A 16,280-nucleotide genomic window follows, 5' to 3' on the forward strand; every position below is an offset into this window, starting at 1 on the left:
TTTTGCAAATATTTTTTTATTGAATAACATTATCAGTTTTCATTTGCAATCCATTTAAATAAGAATAATTCTAAACCACTTCAGCTTCTACCCCAAATCAAATTCCAAAACTGCCCTGTCTTTCCTTTGTTAGTACAATGACTCAAACTTTGTGTCTTTTCCTTTCCTGTTATTTTATTTATTTTTTATTCCATTTGATGTTCTGGTATTGTTTCTATTAAATTACACTTCTTTTACTCTTAGTTATAAAATGTGCAATTTTTACAGATTACAAGAAGGGCATTCAGTTATGTCTTTCACTTGTGATGATTCTGGTAGATTGGCCTTATTGAATGTTGCTACACAGGTATGACCTTTTCTTAGATCACTAATTTATAGGTATACTTTATAAATGTATGATATTTTTATTTAAGTGCTATTTGCAACTTAAAAAAATATTTTAATCCATTTTGTATTATTATATATTATGTATCTGTTAATAAAATTTGCTTTTTGTTTTATTTTCTTGTAAAAAGGACAATTATGCATTGATAGGTTTTTCTTTATAGCCGTAGGAAACATTTCTTTTGATTCAATAATATTTTGAAGATACTGTTTGAAAGAAGTAATAAAAATCTTATAATAGAGTTGCCACTTCATAGACAAAACCAGGAAATCCTGGAAAATATAGGGAAATTAAAAATCACCTAAAATAACAGTGAAAATGCAGGAAATTTTGATTTTTTTCTTAACAAACTGGGAAAATGCAGGGAATTTTGTTTCTTATTTTCATCTTTTAAAAAATGGTGACCTCTCAATGCTCCCCGTAGCAGAATCACAGCGACATTGTTGCAAAAATATTTTTCTTTTGAAAGGTTAAAAACAAAATTACTTTTCTTTTCTACAGAAATTTGACATAATATTTGATTCATGCATTTAGATAATCTTTTATTGCCGTGCTTAATTTACAACAATAGTATCCTAAATTGATGTAATGTTTTGACTGTATTTTCCACAGTTATTGATATTGGTTTTCCCGTGGATTTTAAATATCCTGATATATTTCAAACAATATGGAAAATTCAAATCATGCGTTTGAGTACTTCCTTTTTGAGGCAATAATTCTATCGAATTTTTGGCAGTTATTGCCATTAATTTCTCTAGTTTTTATATTCGATATTTTTTATGCAATATTGTTTATTACAACAACATAATCTCGAAGCGAAACACGCATATGAGGAGCCCGATTCACGTGATTTTGTCGTCGATCTTTTTTTCAGCAATTACTACTACGGATTTCATGATTTTTAATTATATTTTTCATTATGATAATTATTTACGAAATGTGAAAAAGGAAATAATTTGTCCCACCTACTCCATAAAAAGTGGGAGAATATCACCCATAATATTAGAATAAAAAAATTATGTGTTTTATTAAAAAAATTATATGGTATTTTTTTTGGAAACCCAGCATTTTTGTTATTTTAAATTTGTAACATATATATTTAGTATATTAAAAGTATCTTGCAGAAAAATATTAATGATAGAGAGTTTTGTCGCAGATAGCTCGAACAAATTCTGCTACAGGGTCAATGCCTAATCTATGGGATATTTAAGGATGATATTCCAACTATATCAACTATTTCATTTCTTATAGCATTATTTAAGTATGTTCAACTGTTCCTTTTTTTCTCTAATTTTTTCCAGCAATTAGAACTACTATAGTTAGCCTAATATAGCTCACAGAAGAGTGCAGTAATTCTGTTTCCTCTTAATATATATTGTATATAATATGTACAGTCCGCAAAAAAAAAAAAAAAAAAAAAAAAAAACGAATCACCCTGAATAACTTTTGTTCTAATGATTGGATTTTCACGAACTAAGTGTCAATCTTAATGGTTCCTGGGAGTGACCTCAAATATGCTAATTAATTAGTGCTAACTATTAATTAAATTACGAAATCAGACACAAAAACGTACTTTCTCTAAATAAACATGCATTTTTTTTTACATATTTGGATTTCTTATCTTCAAAATATAGGGGGTAGCCGCAATCTGGGAAATGTGGTCCCCATAGTTTGGTCAGGAGAGCGATTCATAGTTCGTACCCCTTAATGTTAATTTCGCTTTTTGCGTTCTCAGTCATATTTTCAAAACTAATGAAGCAATTCAAAAAAAATTTGCACCCACTCATAAAACTCATTTACCCAAAGATAATTTCATGCAAAAAATAATTTTTAATAATTATTTATTATTTTTTATTATTTAATTAAAGTGAGGATGAAAAAATATTGAATTATAAGGTATAAATTTTTTTATACCATATTAATCTACATATTTTTCAATTGAAAAATCTGAAGTTTCTGCTGTTTTTATTTATTAGAAGCTGAGAAAAATTAAAATTAATTATTTTTAAAAAAATAATTTGGCGACAATAAAGAAATAACTAATTGGGGCGATTAATATTAAAATGTGATAAACTTGGGAGGAACTTGACTTCGCGCGCGTAGCGTAAAATTTCATTCATATTTTTTTCGCTAATAATCGTTTGCTAATCTTTTTATTTTTATTTCTTTCACACTATAAAATACGATGTTTCATTTTTAGTCATTTAATAATTTATTTGCAATTTAGTAAAGAATTTTGAATAAAAAACACTTTATTCAACAAATGTCTAGTTTTAAGAAAGCGTGCTTCTGATAGAATACACTAGATTGTGCTTATTTAATGTGATTATTTTTTATTTTTTTTATTTTATTTTTCAATAACTGATACAATTTGAATAATATACATACGTATGCATAGATTTGGAATAATATATTTATCAATTTCTTAAATATATATTTTATAAATATTAATAAAAATACGTAGTCAACATTTTTAAACATCTCTCACAGCATCGCAAACTTCTCTACATCTTATAGGGTAAACTAAACAATGAAGGAACACTTAAGCTTATCTTGCCTTTAAAAAAAATTCATAAAAATTTCAAAATTTGTAATTTTAGCTAAATGATGGTGTCGACATATTTGTTATTAAATGCAAATTATGTAAAAAAAAAGTTTGATAACTTTCATAATATTATTTTAAGCTTTTGGTGGTTTAAATAATAAGTAGTAAGATGACCAAGTGAATGAACAGTTTTTACCAGTGAATAAACACTAAATTTTCCAGTGAATGAACACTTAATTTTGAGAATGTTCGATGCTCGTTAGGAATCCATAGGCCACACAAATGTCTAAAAACAAGATTTTTCTTGGAATTACGACATATAACCATAGTTAATGTGGAAAATATAATACTTTTTTTCAGTCATTAAATGGAAAGTAAAATATGTTTGAATACATAATTTTAAAAAAATGTTTTTCATTTTTTTCTCACAGTTTATTAGTCCGTTAATTATGTTATCCACAGTTAAAATTATGAATGTTTATCATTGTGTAATCCGATGATGTTTTTATTATAATTATAATTCGATCATTTTTTTGTTTACTCTTTTCCCCATATTTTTTAAGCTTTTTTAAAATCTTTTTAAGTATTTTTTTAATCTTCGTCATGAGTAATTTATTTCTTTTGATTTAACCTTCCTCTTTTTTCCAAATTTTTGGCCAATGTAAATGTATCTTCGAAATTTCTTTTGATTTTCCAGTTTCATTTCCAGAATTCCTCACTGGATAATAAATGAGAAAAAGGAGTTTCGAAGTTTAAGTAAAACCCATCTCTCATTGACTTATATCTAGTAGTTACTTATGAAAACAATTGTTTTTGCAACTAACAATGCCTCAAGAGGACTTATCTCAAAATCAGTTTTCAAGATACTTTCATTATTAATGTTAGTTGTCTCAGCTTCAGAGGCAAAATTCGATTATACAATTGTTCTTTTTGAAATAAATTCTTCCATATTGAGAAAAGCACAGGCTATTGGATATTTGGGAGATTAAACTTTTCTGTCAATGTTCCTTTAAAAATTTGCAACATAACTTGTGAGATTTCCTTCTCAAGCTTCTGAAGAAATAGTGCATCGTTACTCTCGAAGCATGTGTTTTGTTGATAAGCTGTCTTGCTCATTAACTCTTGGTGTCTGTTTTGCATGCATTTGTTACAGTCAACGTTTTCTACATCGAATGGAAAAATATCGCATTTCATAAAAGCATTTTAACTTCATCAGTTGATGCCTCAAATCTTATTTAAAAATGGATGTAAAATTTTCTAGACTTATTGTTTTACAATTCTTTTGTTTTCAAAATCTAACGAGAGATTTCCATGAATTAGGTAGAAAACTAAACCAGAAAATTTGTTTTGAGGAACAAAACTTGCTCAGTTTTAAATTGATATGAGATTTATACCTATCTAGAAGAAGCAAAATATGGAATTTGATTGCATTTTTAATTAGCCATGGGTAGAAACATTTGCAATATATTTGTAAATTGCTGCGGTCATCGTTTCATTTCATGAATAGCTTTTTTCAATGAAATATGTAGCAGGGACTGATTCTGTAATATCTCACCGAATTCTTCTGTAATGAAAAACTTCCAATGGAGGTACTTTTTCTTTCCTAGGTACTTTAGAATATAAATCCTTATAATTTTTAAGGCAGAAGATTTTTCCCGTTTAAGGGCAGTATTCAACTCTTGTTTCATTCGCATTGTAAATGCAATCATTTTATAAAAGGATGCCAGGGCTACTTCCCTCCTAAAGATTCTTCTGAAGTTCTTAAAACCAGTATTTCGAATATTATTCTCTAAGGGAAGTTTTGCCTTTTGAAATTATCTTCGCATTGCACTGAGTTATCGGTGGATGTCGCCTTAAAAAAACTACACCCATTTTTCACCTAGATAATTGTCTTTAAATGGATTTTTCCTACCAGTTCCCGTTAGGACATTAAGGACGGCAATAAGATAATAATTTAGCTAGTTATTAGCACAAAATCCTGCAAAGAAATTTTCCATTCAAGCTTTTATTGTTATATTTAGTTGTTATATTTAGTTAATAAACATAGTTTATTAAAGTGTCTAAGGTATGATGTAATAGCTAATCACTACATTTATAAAGATAAATAATAAATTAATTATTATTATAATTCTTTAAATAAATTTAGCAATTAAATTTGCATTTTTAAATGAAATTGTTATAGGAACTATTCATACAATATTTAGCAGGGGTCTGTCCAGGCCGAATTTACTACCGTTTAGCGGTACCTTCACAAATTCAACTTTAGGAAAAACGGTAGTTTCACAAATTCAATTTTAGGAAAAACGGTAGTTTCACAAAATACTTTTTCTTAAAATTTCATTTTTGTATCCCTTAAGAAACGATAAATCCATATTTTTGTGTTGATTTTTTAATATAATTTTTAATTTTTCACAAATTACGTCTAAATTTTCACAAAATAGGTACCTGTCAGAAAAACCTAGACAGACCCCTGTTTAGGTGAATTTTAGGAGTCCTCTATGTCTCTGAACTACTAATTATCCATGTAAATTCATACTATTCATTCACTGGGAAATCTATTCTCAGTGAAGGAACATGCCTGTTCCTTCACTGGTTAGAAGTTTTTTTTTTTTTTAACATAATTTTGATTTATAATATGACAAAAGGTACAAGAAAATTAAAATTTTTCTTTTAATTTTATTAACTTGAAAAAATCCCAGTAAAGGAACACTTGTTTATTCATTGGTTTTTCATCGTTCGGTAATCCAGTTAATAAACACCCTCTAATCTCAGTACTTGCTTATGTTATGATGCTTAAAATAAATAAAACGTAACTTCAATAACCATATTTTGAATTCTTTTTTTCGCAATGAGAAAAGAAAGCATTATTATATGCAATTAATTGTAGTTTAAACTGATAACAACAAACACTGACCTTATAATTTTGACAAGGAAACAAGGCGTTGAACAGATACTAACAAATTCAAAACTTTTTCCCGAGAAGACTCAAGGACCAGGTAACTAAATGCATTGTTAGATGACTTCCTATTGTTAGGTAGTAAGCTACTGTTACCAATCAATCTAAATTAAAACGTTTAAAATCTTATTTCTAAGAAATATTTATGAAATGCTCCTTCATTTGTTGGTTTACCCTATATCATCCTAATCTTTAATCGCAGAACTATTTTACCAACTATTTAATTAAATTTTAACATTTTAAAAATCTTATTCTTTACCAGTTTACGTTTATTATTTCTTCATTAATATACTAATAAATTTTTTTAGAACTTTAATTTAGATTTTCTTTAATTTAGGTTTCCTTTTTAAATTATAGTCAAGTTTTTTTTAAAAGAATTATTGTCTGCTAGCTAAGAATAAAACCTTGTTAAGAAATTAAAAACATTCAGCTGTTTAAAATTATTTAATGCAAAACAGCTGATTATTTACTTAGCATACTATTTTTTTTGAAAAAGGAATATAATTTATTATATAATTATTATATATTTTTTTGTTTCTTGTGACTTCAACTTAGATTATCTAAAATAGTGTTGATGTTTTATAAATCACTACAAAGAGGATAAAGATACCGAACACAAAAAGCTGTGGAATACGTAGCCAATTTTTTTAGTGTCTTAAAATATCTCAGTATCTTAAATGTCGTCCTACTATCTTAGTTGTGAAATTAAATTTTTAATTATCTGACCACGCGTGATTCACTAATTATTTAATTATATCTTTTACTCTTTATAATACCAAGTAGATTTTTTTTCTGATAATATATTAAACTATTTAGTTTAATTTTTTACTTTAGCATGATTTCCAAGATATTATTGTAGTATAATTTGTTATCAGGAAAATGCCTTATTTTGTTAAGCAGGAAATACCAAAAATTGAAAATTGATTCCGAAGCTGTGCCAATTTTAGAGTCATCTGATTTTTAAAAAAAATGCTATAAAAAATACAAAATTTCCGAACTTATCTTAATAAAAAAAAATTTTAAAAAAACGTGGCAAGTAGGCTAACATACTTTTTACAGAAACTGTGAAAACTAATTTTTCCTATATTTCGTCAAAAGATAATAAGGATAAGAATGATATTGCTCCAAGAGACCAACTCAATAATTTCGCTATTTCCAGAATGAAATCTGTTTGATCGAAGCATATTATTCCTTGAAAATTAAAACGAGGGGAAAATTAACTTTTATTAGTTATCTAAGCTTATTCCATTTATTTAATGATAGCGGTATTAAGGTTAAAGATATGCGTTGGAAGCTCCGTTTATTATTATACTATAAATGCATTAAATCATGTAGCTTGAATAATTTATTTTAAGTAAATTATTTAATAATTTTAAGCAAATAAGGGTGTAAAAATAAACTCGATCGAAATACTCCGAAAGTATACCCTGAAATATATGTAGAATAAACTTTGGAATCGATATATAAAAAATACCTTTTCAAACAACTTCGAGTAGGACGGAAACGCTAACTTGTTTAAAAATGTTGTCCTTGTAACTATTTAATTTCGATTCCTGGTACTAGGGGACATTCCATTTTCACATTCGATTTTTGAAATTTCAATTGTAAACGGAATTTTTTTATAACCTTAAATTAAAATGTTAAGGCTTGCAGCAAAAAAAAAAAATTTTTTTTTTATTGCATTGATTTTTTTACAAAGTAGTGAATTATTATTTTTTCAATCTAAGAACCTGTGCCTATAACATATGTAAAACTTATTTTAATATCGAGTGAAATAATTTAATATGTTGTGTAACTAAATGGATAATCCCAAGAAACTGAATTGAAAATATAAAAACTTCATTGATTTAAAAAAATAATAGATGATAGTAAAAATAGACATGTTTTGAGCGTCCAATAATAAAAGTCATAAGTTATCCAAGCCTGACAAGTCTTGAGAATGGGCGATTATATTTGAAATCTCGAAACATGTCGACTTTTACTTCCCTCTTCATATGTTTTGAAGCCAGTTGAGTTTTTATCGTCAATTATTCTGTTTTACATTTGGGTCTTGATCATTATTTTGATAAGGATTTTACACTCGTTAAAGTAAACATATGCATTTTAATATTTTATCAGGATTCATGTGGTCTTTAAAAACGTAAGAACATCAATATTGTGAAAGTTATATTTAACTTAAAAATTAACATTTTGACACCAGATATTTTGAGTTAATGAAATTAAATATTTTATCTTTTAAGTTTTTGTACCCCCATTTCAGTATCTTAAGGATCTTACGAGCTCTGTTTAAAAAGAGAGCATCAGATATATATAAGAAAACAAAAATAACCATAGTAATAGTATTTGGTGTTAAATGTAGCTTATCGTAATTGAAGAATATGCTGTGCGACATTTTATGGTGAATTTGCGAATGTATAAGTTTCAGAATGTATCGAAACATGAGGATGCTATTTGCTAATCATCTTTATCCAAAGAAAACGATGTAACCTAAATATCTAGTAGAATGAAGCGATTTTTTAAACATTCAGCAATTCCTTGTGTTATAGAAAAAAGAAATATCGTAAATTGTAGAAAACCTTGTGAATGTGCATTAGAATTATTATACAATCTGCATTTTATTTTTCAAGCACTTTTTTTTCTTCAAAATTTCTTGCCTAGAAGACTCGATTAAAGCTGTAAAAATGATTATCCCTAAAATTTTGTATATAGCTATAATAAGTTATGTTCATTTGATTTTAGTATAAAATCCTCGAGTAAATATAGTAAAAACAGTGTAATCTAAATAATATCAGATAAAAAGTTCATGTATTTAAATTCTAAAAACTATCATAAATAATTTATAAATCGATTAAAATTTACTTTTCAAAGGGGATTGAAAATTTTTTTTTTGCTTTTTGAACAGAAATCTAAAAAAATTGTTTATTGCCTAGAAACTTCGAGATATTTTCTATTAACAATAAATTAAACCTCTCCGAGCAATCACTGAACATTATTTCAATTTTTTTACTATCAGAGTTTGGTTGCGTAGCAACCTAGTAAAATTAAGCACTCCTCTTTTGAATTAGTCAATGGGTTATCTTAAAATATTTATTTGCGCAGGCGACTTTTTTTGGCTGTTTTCTGGACTATCGCCAAATATATAAACCTTTATTGCGGCCCAATTTACCACCCAATTTCTTTACAATTTTGTCTACCCCCCCCTAATCCAAGTGTCTAGATTCCAAATATGTAAAAAAAATTATATGTTTATTCAGAGAAAGTACGTTTTTGTGTCTGATTTCGTAACTTAATTAATAGTTAGCACTAATTAATTAACATATTTGAGGTCACCCCCAGGAACCATTAAGATTGACACTTAGTTCGTGAAAATCCGATCATTAGAACGAAAGTTATTCAGGGTGATTCGTTTTTTTTTTTGCGGACTGTACAGGGAAAACACAGGGAATTTTTTTTCCAGATTTGAGTGGCAACCCTGTATAATAATTTTAGATTATTAGAATATGACCATACAGTCTGACCACATAATTATGGAGGTTATGAAAAACTAATGTAGAAAATACTGTTTCTCAATTTTTTTAATTATATATTTTTTAGTACTTCATTTTTTATGGTCTCTTTATTGTTCAAAAAGAAATTAAACTGTGGAGTGTTAATTAAATTTTGCATTTCAGTATTACTAAAGAAAACTTATCTTTTTTACTTCAGCAATTTGCTCTATCTTCTAGCTAAGTGGACTTATGCGAGCTTTTCTAAAATATATGATTTTTTTTTAAAAATGTGTTGGTAATAATTTCTTAGAAAATTTCGATCTTATTACTTAAATATAATAGTGAAGTTTAGTATATTGTAATAGAAGTAAGAGTTACTCAGTAAGAGTTATGTTTTAAATAGTATGAAAATGTTTTCAAGAAAAAGAAGAATTGAATTAATACATATATTTTTTCCCTATTATTGCAGGGTGTGCATCTATGGGATATTGAAGACAGGGTTTTAGTACGAAAGTTTCAAGGTGTGACTCAAGGATATTATACCATTCACTCTTGTTTTGGTGGAGTCAATCAAGTTTTCATTGCTAGTGGAAGTGAAGGTATTTTCAAGATTTATCTTTAAAAATTATTTGTATAAAATGTAAAATTTTTCTAAAGGTAGTAATATTTTTTAGTAATTAGAATAAAATGTAGTTATATTTTTCTAAATATATTAATATATCTTAATTAATTAGCATAAAATGTAGTAATGTTTTTCTAAATGTAGTAATATTTTTTTAAATAATTATTTAGCATAAAAATGTAGCAATATTTTTGTAATTCTGCATTTAATCTTGGATAACTAGCCATGTTAGATAGCAACTTTCCTGTAAGGGTTGTTTTCTTGCTTTCATGTTGCTGAATGTATTTTTTTAATTTTTTTTTTATTTATTGTTTTCTAATCTTATACTTTTTGCTCTTCAAAAAATGAAATTCCTTGTTAAGGCACAATTAGACTACAACTTAGTCATCAAGCTAGTTTTCCAAAAAAAAAATTATTTTTTTTCTCACGGTTTTGATCATAATTATCATAAAGGAAACTGTATCTTGTAAAAATCATAGAAATTTAACAATGACAGTTATCCATTATGCTATTAAGTGTTTAAAGTTAGTCTTAAAATTTTTTATTTATTTTTTATCTTTATTTATTCTTACTCTAGCTACAGATTATTAGCCTGTCTTGAAAATATTTTAATAAATGTTGAAATTCCAAATTTACATGTTGTGCTGTGTTTTGCATTCAAGTACTAACAATATATTTGCTTATAATAATGGGTTTTGCATTTTTTAATAATTGACTTTTATAATTTTTAATTTGAATTTTGTAATATCTGGATAATTAATTTTTAATAATAAGATATTTTGTTAGTTCTTTGTCTTTCTCATTTTATTTATTTGGTCTCAGCATTTTAGTCTGTATGTTTAATCTATTTACTTATATTATTTAAGCTTTTTACACTTAATTTCAATGGATACTAATCTTTAATCATTATGGGATATTGAACCTAATTAGTTATTATTACTATATAGATAGCAATTAATATTTTTTGATGTGTGCCATAACATGAACTATGTATTTGCAAAGTAGAATTTTTTTTTCTACCATATTAAATTTTTGGACTGCTAAATGAATACCTAGGTGGTCCTATTGGACCACTAAATTTTCATTACTGATGTGAACCCTATTTATCAGTGTGTTTTAAAAACATTGTATGCTAAAGATCTCAAAGTAAAATCTATCTATATTGACAGATAACAAAGTGTACATATGGCACATTAAGAGAGAAATGCCAATAGCTGTTCTTCTTGGTCATACACGCACTGTAAACTGTGTTTCTTGGAATCCCACCTACCCCAGCATGCTAGCTAGTGCCTCTGATGATGGAACAGTGAGAATCTGGGGTCCAGCTGAAAGGTACCGTTCAAACAAAGGTAAATATCTATTTCCTTTATTAAAATTCTATTTATGTATATATACTGTACAGTAATGCCTTCAGAATCATGTGAATCGAAAAAACAAAGTCATGCATATAAATCCTAATTCGAAATATAACTTGGCAATTTATCATCAATCACAAACATTTTTTAAGTATATAGGATTGCAAAATTAAGCTTTTTTAGTTGTGAATAAAATGACTAATGTGTAAGATTCTTATCTGTAGGTTTCTTATTTTATAACACAAAAATCATAGTAAAGTGTGAAAGAAGGAGTTGGAGAATGAAGTTTGTTTAAGAAAATTTTTTTTCTGTTATTAGAATATTAAATGAATTTTTTTTTTTTTTTTTTTTTTTTTTTGTTGGAAAATTTTGTGATCATGAAATTGACTTAAGCGAGAGTAGGTAAAAATTTGATCTTATAAAACAATATGTTTTTTTCCCTTCCAGTAAAATAATGAGTTTGTCTCATTCAAAAATTTGTTAAAAAAATGTTTCCATCAAAGCACATAAAGAAATTTTAGTCTCTCCCACTGAATTAAAAATTGCAAGCATATCTTTCTTTATTTAATATTTATGATATTTGAACTTTTTTAATATGAATATCAGATTGGAAATGCAAATTTCATTTAAGAATTCTTCAAAAATCTTTAATAACGAGAGGTGCTTGGTTCAAAACTATATATCTCTTTACTTCACATTGGTTTTAATATCTTCTTAAAAGTTTTTGGTGGAATGTTTGATAATGTTAATATTGTGCATTAAAAAGTTAGTATTTTTTCTTATCACTAATGTTGAACTAATTGTATTACTTGTTAACTAATAGATAAAAACAACTGATATTTATGAGTAACAAATTCACAAATATATTGAAATAATAAAGTTAAAATAGCAATAGCCTGCAAGTTATGGTTTCACACTGGAACATTATTTTCAGTGCATAATAAAATACAGAAAAATGGTATATAAATATATAAACTCCCACTTTCTTGTAGACTGATTAGTTTTAAGTTTTATCCATTTTTGCCATTTTTCAGTATTTTATTATGCTCTGAAAACAGTGTACCGTTGTAGCATCAAAATTTCTATGTTACTGTTATTTTAATATATGTTCTGAACTTTAATGTTTTTATCTTTTGTTATCATCACCACAAAATATTTATTCTTAATAAGTTTTTAATCAATCTTAGCTTGTTGCAACATCTTTATTGGTATGAAATAGCAAAACTGTTATATTTATCTGACAAATGTTTATCATTTCAATGCTTTGAATATTTAGTTTCTTATTGCTCTTTTTTCATAGACTGTATAAATTCAATGTGTGGCCTTTTGTTTTATAGTTTTAATGCATAAATTTTTTCTTTCTTTCAGGACAATCCATAAGTATATCAAACACAAATGTATAGCCTAACGCATGTGTAGGAACCTGTATTTATAAACCATTGGTGACAGATATCCTTCTGTAAAGGCCTATATCCACCAGTGAATTATCCACAGTGTGTCTTTAAAAATGGAAATATTAACAGAATAAAAGGACCACTTCTTAAATAAAAAAGTGTTGTTGTAACAACCCATCTCTGATTAACCTATAGGTCTACATTTAGAACACGACACACATAATTACTGCGACGTGTTTGTTGAGATCTTTCAACTTTGCAAAGTTATTGTGCCTATGTTAAGAAGAATATTTCCGAACATGTTTGCTGTAATAGTCAGAGTTTGGTAGTATGCTGGTGTGGAGTGATGTGCAAAATATTTTATACCTACTAAAAAAAAAAAATTCTTTTTTTTCTTTAGCTTTTTTCATGTTATTATATTATGGTTTGTAAACGTTATTGGCAGTTATAAGTTTGATGTATATAAAAATTCATATTATTTACAAATGATATTTAGATGTTGTTTGATACCTTGTCTTTGGAACATTGTGTCCAAACTATAACCGGTAGTGAGTGTTGTAAAGCAATGGTTTTTAGAAAAGTTGTTCTTAAGGATAGCTTTTATTCAAAAATTTCCCTTCCTTCTAGCGTTACTTTTAGCAAACATTAATTTTTACTTTTCTTTAAAAAGTTGATACTTATTTATTGTACAGGGTGGTCATAATTAACTCTTTGCAGGAAAGTATAGTCCATTCTGATCGATGTATTTTGATGATACTGGATGTGTATGTTATCGGGACAGTAAGAAAAAGAAATTAAATAAATTTCTATTCAAATTTTGACTAACGGTGTAAAAAAAAGCTTAGATAAGGAGTGTAAAATATGAATTGGAGATTCAATACTTTATTTAATTATACCGCATCAATAGGTATTCCATTTTCATCAAATGCGTGTTCAAAAAGCATATTGGGAAGTTCAGCCATATCTCAAAATGGTTTATTGTAGCAACATGATCTATAGTTTCATTTGAAAGCCACTACTGTCTTCTTTCTCTGCGATCTCGTCAAATTTAGCAATTGCCATTTTCAGTGCTTTCTTGGCATGGTTCAGAAGGCAGTACTACTGGCTTTTTTTTAAACCACTTTAAATTACATTAGCATCCTTTCTACTTCCTGAAAAGTGCTATCTATCAGTCGAACAGATTTCTTTTTCCTATAGTCCATGTGATGCTGATGCAAAATTTCATCAACTTCTACCCACCACAATGGACTTTGCGTTGGTTTATATGTGTTAACTTAAATTATATCCACCCTGTATTCATTGATACTAATTTTCAAAACAATTACTAATTGTTTTTATCAGTTTCCCTTTCTAAAAATATAATGTCCTAATGGTTTTACTGTTTATCAAACTAACTTTTGTAATTCTTTGTTGTTTCTGTTGATTATAATAGAGGTTTATGTTTACATTCATTTGTTGCAATGTTAATTGCTTTTTTTTCACTATTTATTTGAGGTTAGATATAAAGCGATTCAGAGCAACGAATTTATTTATTAATGCATTATTATTAACTCTGTGCATTATTATCTCAGTTAACAGGGCATAAGTAAAGTGTACAGCTGATACTAAACATTGAAGTACTTGTCTAGAATTGTGTAATGACAATTACTATAATCAAAGATTAAAATATATTTTCTCATTAATGTGTTTGTCTTTAAAATGTTAAATATTCAGGTGTTATATCATCAAATGCCTTTCATTGAATTTTAGTTATTTTTGTTGAAATTATATCTCTACTTATTATTTTTTTTAATTCATTATATTTCTAAATTGAATGTTATTGTATGAAGTGTTACTTTTTTTTAAAAAAAAATAATCATGTTTATATTGCATTTAAGTTGATAACTTTTTGTAATAAATTCTGGTTTTATCATATAAAAATGTTCCAGCTTTTAAGTTTTTAAAGTTAATGACATTTTTTCGCTGACAAGAAAATAAGTGCTATTTTTTCTAATTTTCCAATACTATCGTGTCATTTATAAATGTATATATTTATACTCTTAAAAATATTTCTTAAATTAATATGCACATGAACAAAATGAGCATGTTCTATAAAGTGTCACATTATGTAAAATCAGTGCCGTATCTGAGACTATCTTCAAAATTTTCACATCAAAAATTAGCATCATTTCTTGTAGTTTTAAATAATTGAAATTAATCCTCCCCCTCTCATTTGTTTAATTCTTTTTTTTTTAATGTAACTGATTAAAGAATATGTTAGTATGGGAAAAGGCAAGCTTTCATAGTACAAAAGACACCAATTACTTCCAGAAAATGTTATGATTCATTGCCTTAAAAAAAATCTTGATTCTTAAAAGTAAAATCATTGTAGACTGGTTGTGTGATAGGTTTGTCTTTACTAAATATATATGTACCACTATGATTTTATTATTAATTGTTCAGTTAACTAGAAGTTACTATTTAATGTTTTTCAGCTGAATTTAAAGAGCGTGTACAATTTAAGTAACACACATTAACACGAATTAATCTCCTTAGAATAACATGTGTTAAAAAATATGTGAGAGAACTTACTGTCCAAGTTTGGTTAGTCCATGCATAGATACTAGCAGCTTCTAGTTAAATTACAATAAGGATTTGTTTGTATTGTTGTACTAAAAGATCTAGCGTTGTTTGTATTTCCCAGAAGCTGGAATTTTCCCACACTTATATATTTTTTTGTAATAAGTATCTTGTGTGCAGATTTTGTTACAAATTCGAGCAATTAAGGTTTAAAATATTTTTAATTATGGTGCTATGCTTATAAATTCTAGCCAATATAAAAGTTATGAAGGAAAAAAAATTAATATTGCTGGATTATGTTTATTCTTACAGAAAGCAACCCAGTTGAAAAGATCGAGGAGTTCCCTTTTGCTAAGTTTTAGTTTTTCTATCTTATTTAAGATAAATTTTGCTAGTATTTCATGATGGTTCATTTATCCTAGTTCTTGATTTAAAAGTGCTTTATGCTTAAATTATAATTCATACCTTGTTAACACATAAAAACTAAGAACATTAACATCAGGCGTGACCAATCCACGGTTCTTTTGATGTTTACAAGTGGCACTTCAGTCAGTTACAATATTACAAAAAGCCATTATTCTTTAGTTTTTATATACTTTATTTTGTTTCTTTTTCTATATCAGCCGTTCCAAAATAATATTCTTCAGAGCCTTAGGGTTTCTTGTAAAAATGAAAGGAGTTTAGAGAGTTAAGACTTTTTTTTTTAAACCAGAAAGGAATATTATTAAATTTTTGGAAAGTTTAATAATATTTAGATTAACATTAGGGGTATTTCTCATTGCACTTTTCAAATCAAAATGAAATAACTTTATTCGTTAATTAAGTCATATGTTTTCCTATTGACCATTTTCAATGTTTATTACAATTCTTTTAGTTTTCATTTAAAAAAATATCTTAGTTCTGTTTATTTTGTTTATGTTCAGCATATACATCAAAAGCAAATTTATAAATAGATTAGATAAAACTTTGAGACTGT

The 16,280-nt window shown here is 26.8% G+C and overlaps 1 protein-coding gene across 2 annotated transcripts in view; it reads left to right on the forward strand.

Annotated features, from left to right (window-relative positions):
• Positions 1-14,427, forward strand: part of LOC107439016 (WD repeat-containing protein 26) — a 29,594-nt gene extending 15,167 nt beyond the window's left edge. For both annotated transcript variants that reach the window (XM_087159653.1, XM_087159652.1), the window contains exons 11-14: positions 268-346; positions 9,844-9,973; positions 11,166-11,345; positions 12,720-14,427. In XM_087159653.1, the coding sequence (XP_087015779.1) occupies positions 268-346; positions 9,844-9,973; positions 11,166-11,345; positions 12,720-12,754 (424 nt within the window). In that variant the 3' untranslated portion in view covers positions 12,755-14,427. The remainder of the gene's footprint in view (positions 1-267; positions 347-9,843; positions 9,974-11,165; positions 11,346-12,719) is intronic.
• Positions 14,428-16,280: the final 1,853 nt, after the last annotated feature.

The sequence above is a fragment of the Parasteatoda tepidariorum genome, chromosome 3 (assembly GCF_982258835.1).
Source record: "Parasteatoda tepidariorum strain Cologne lab strain chromosome 3, Ptep-v5.0, whole genome shotgun sequence".
Taxonomy (NCBI): Eukaryota; Metazoa; Arthropoda; class Arachnida; order Araneae; family Theridiidae; genus Parasteatoda; species Parasteatoda tepidariorum.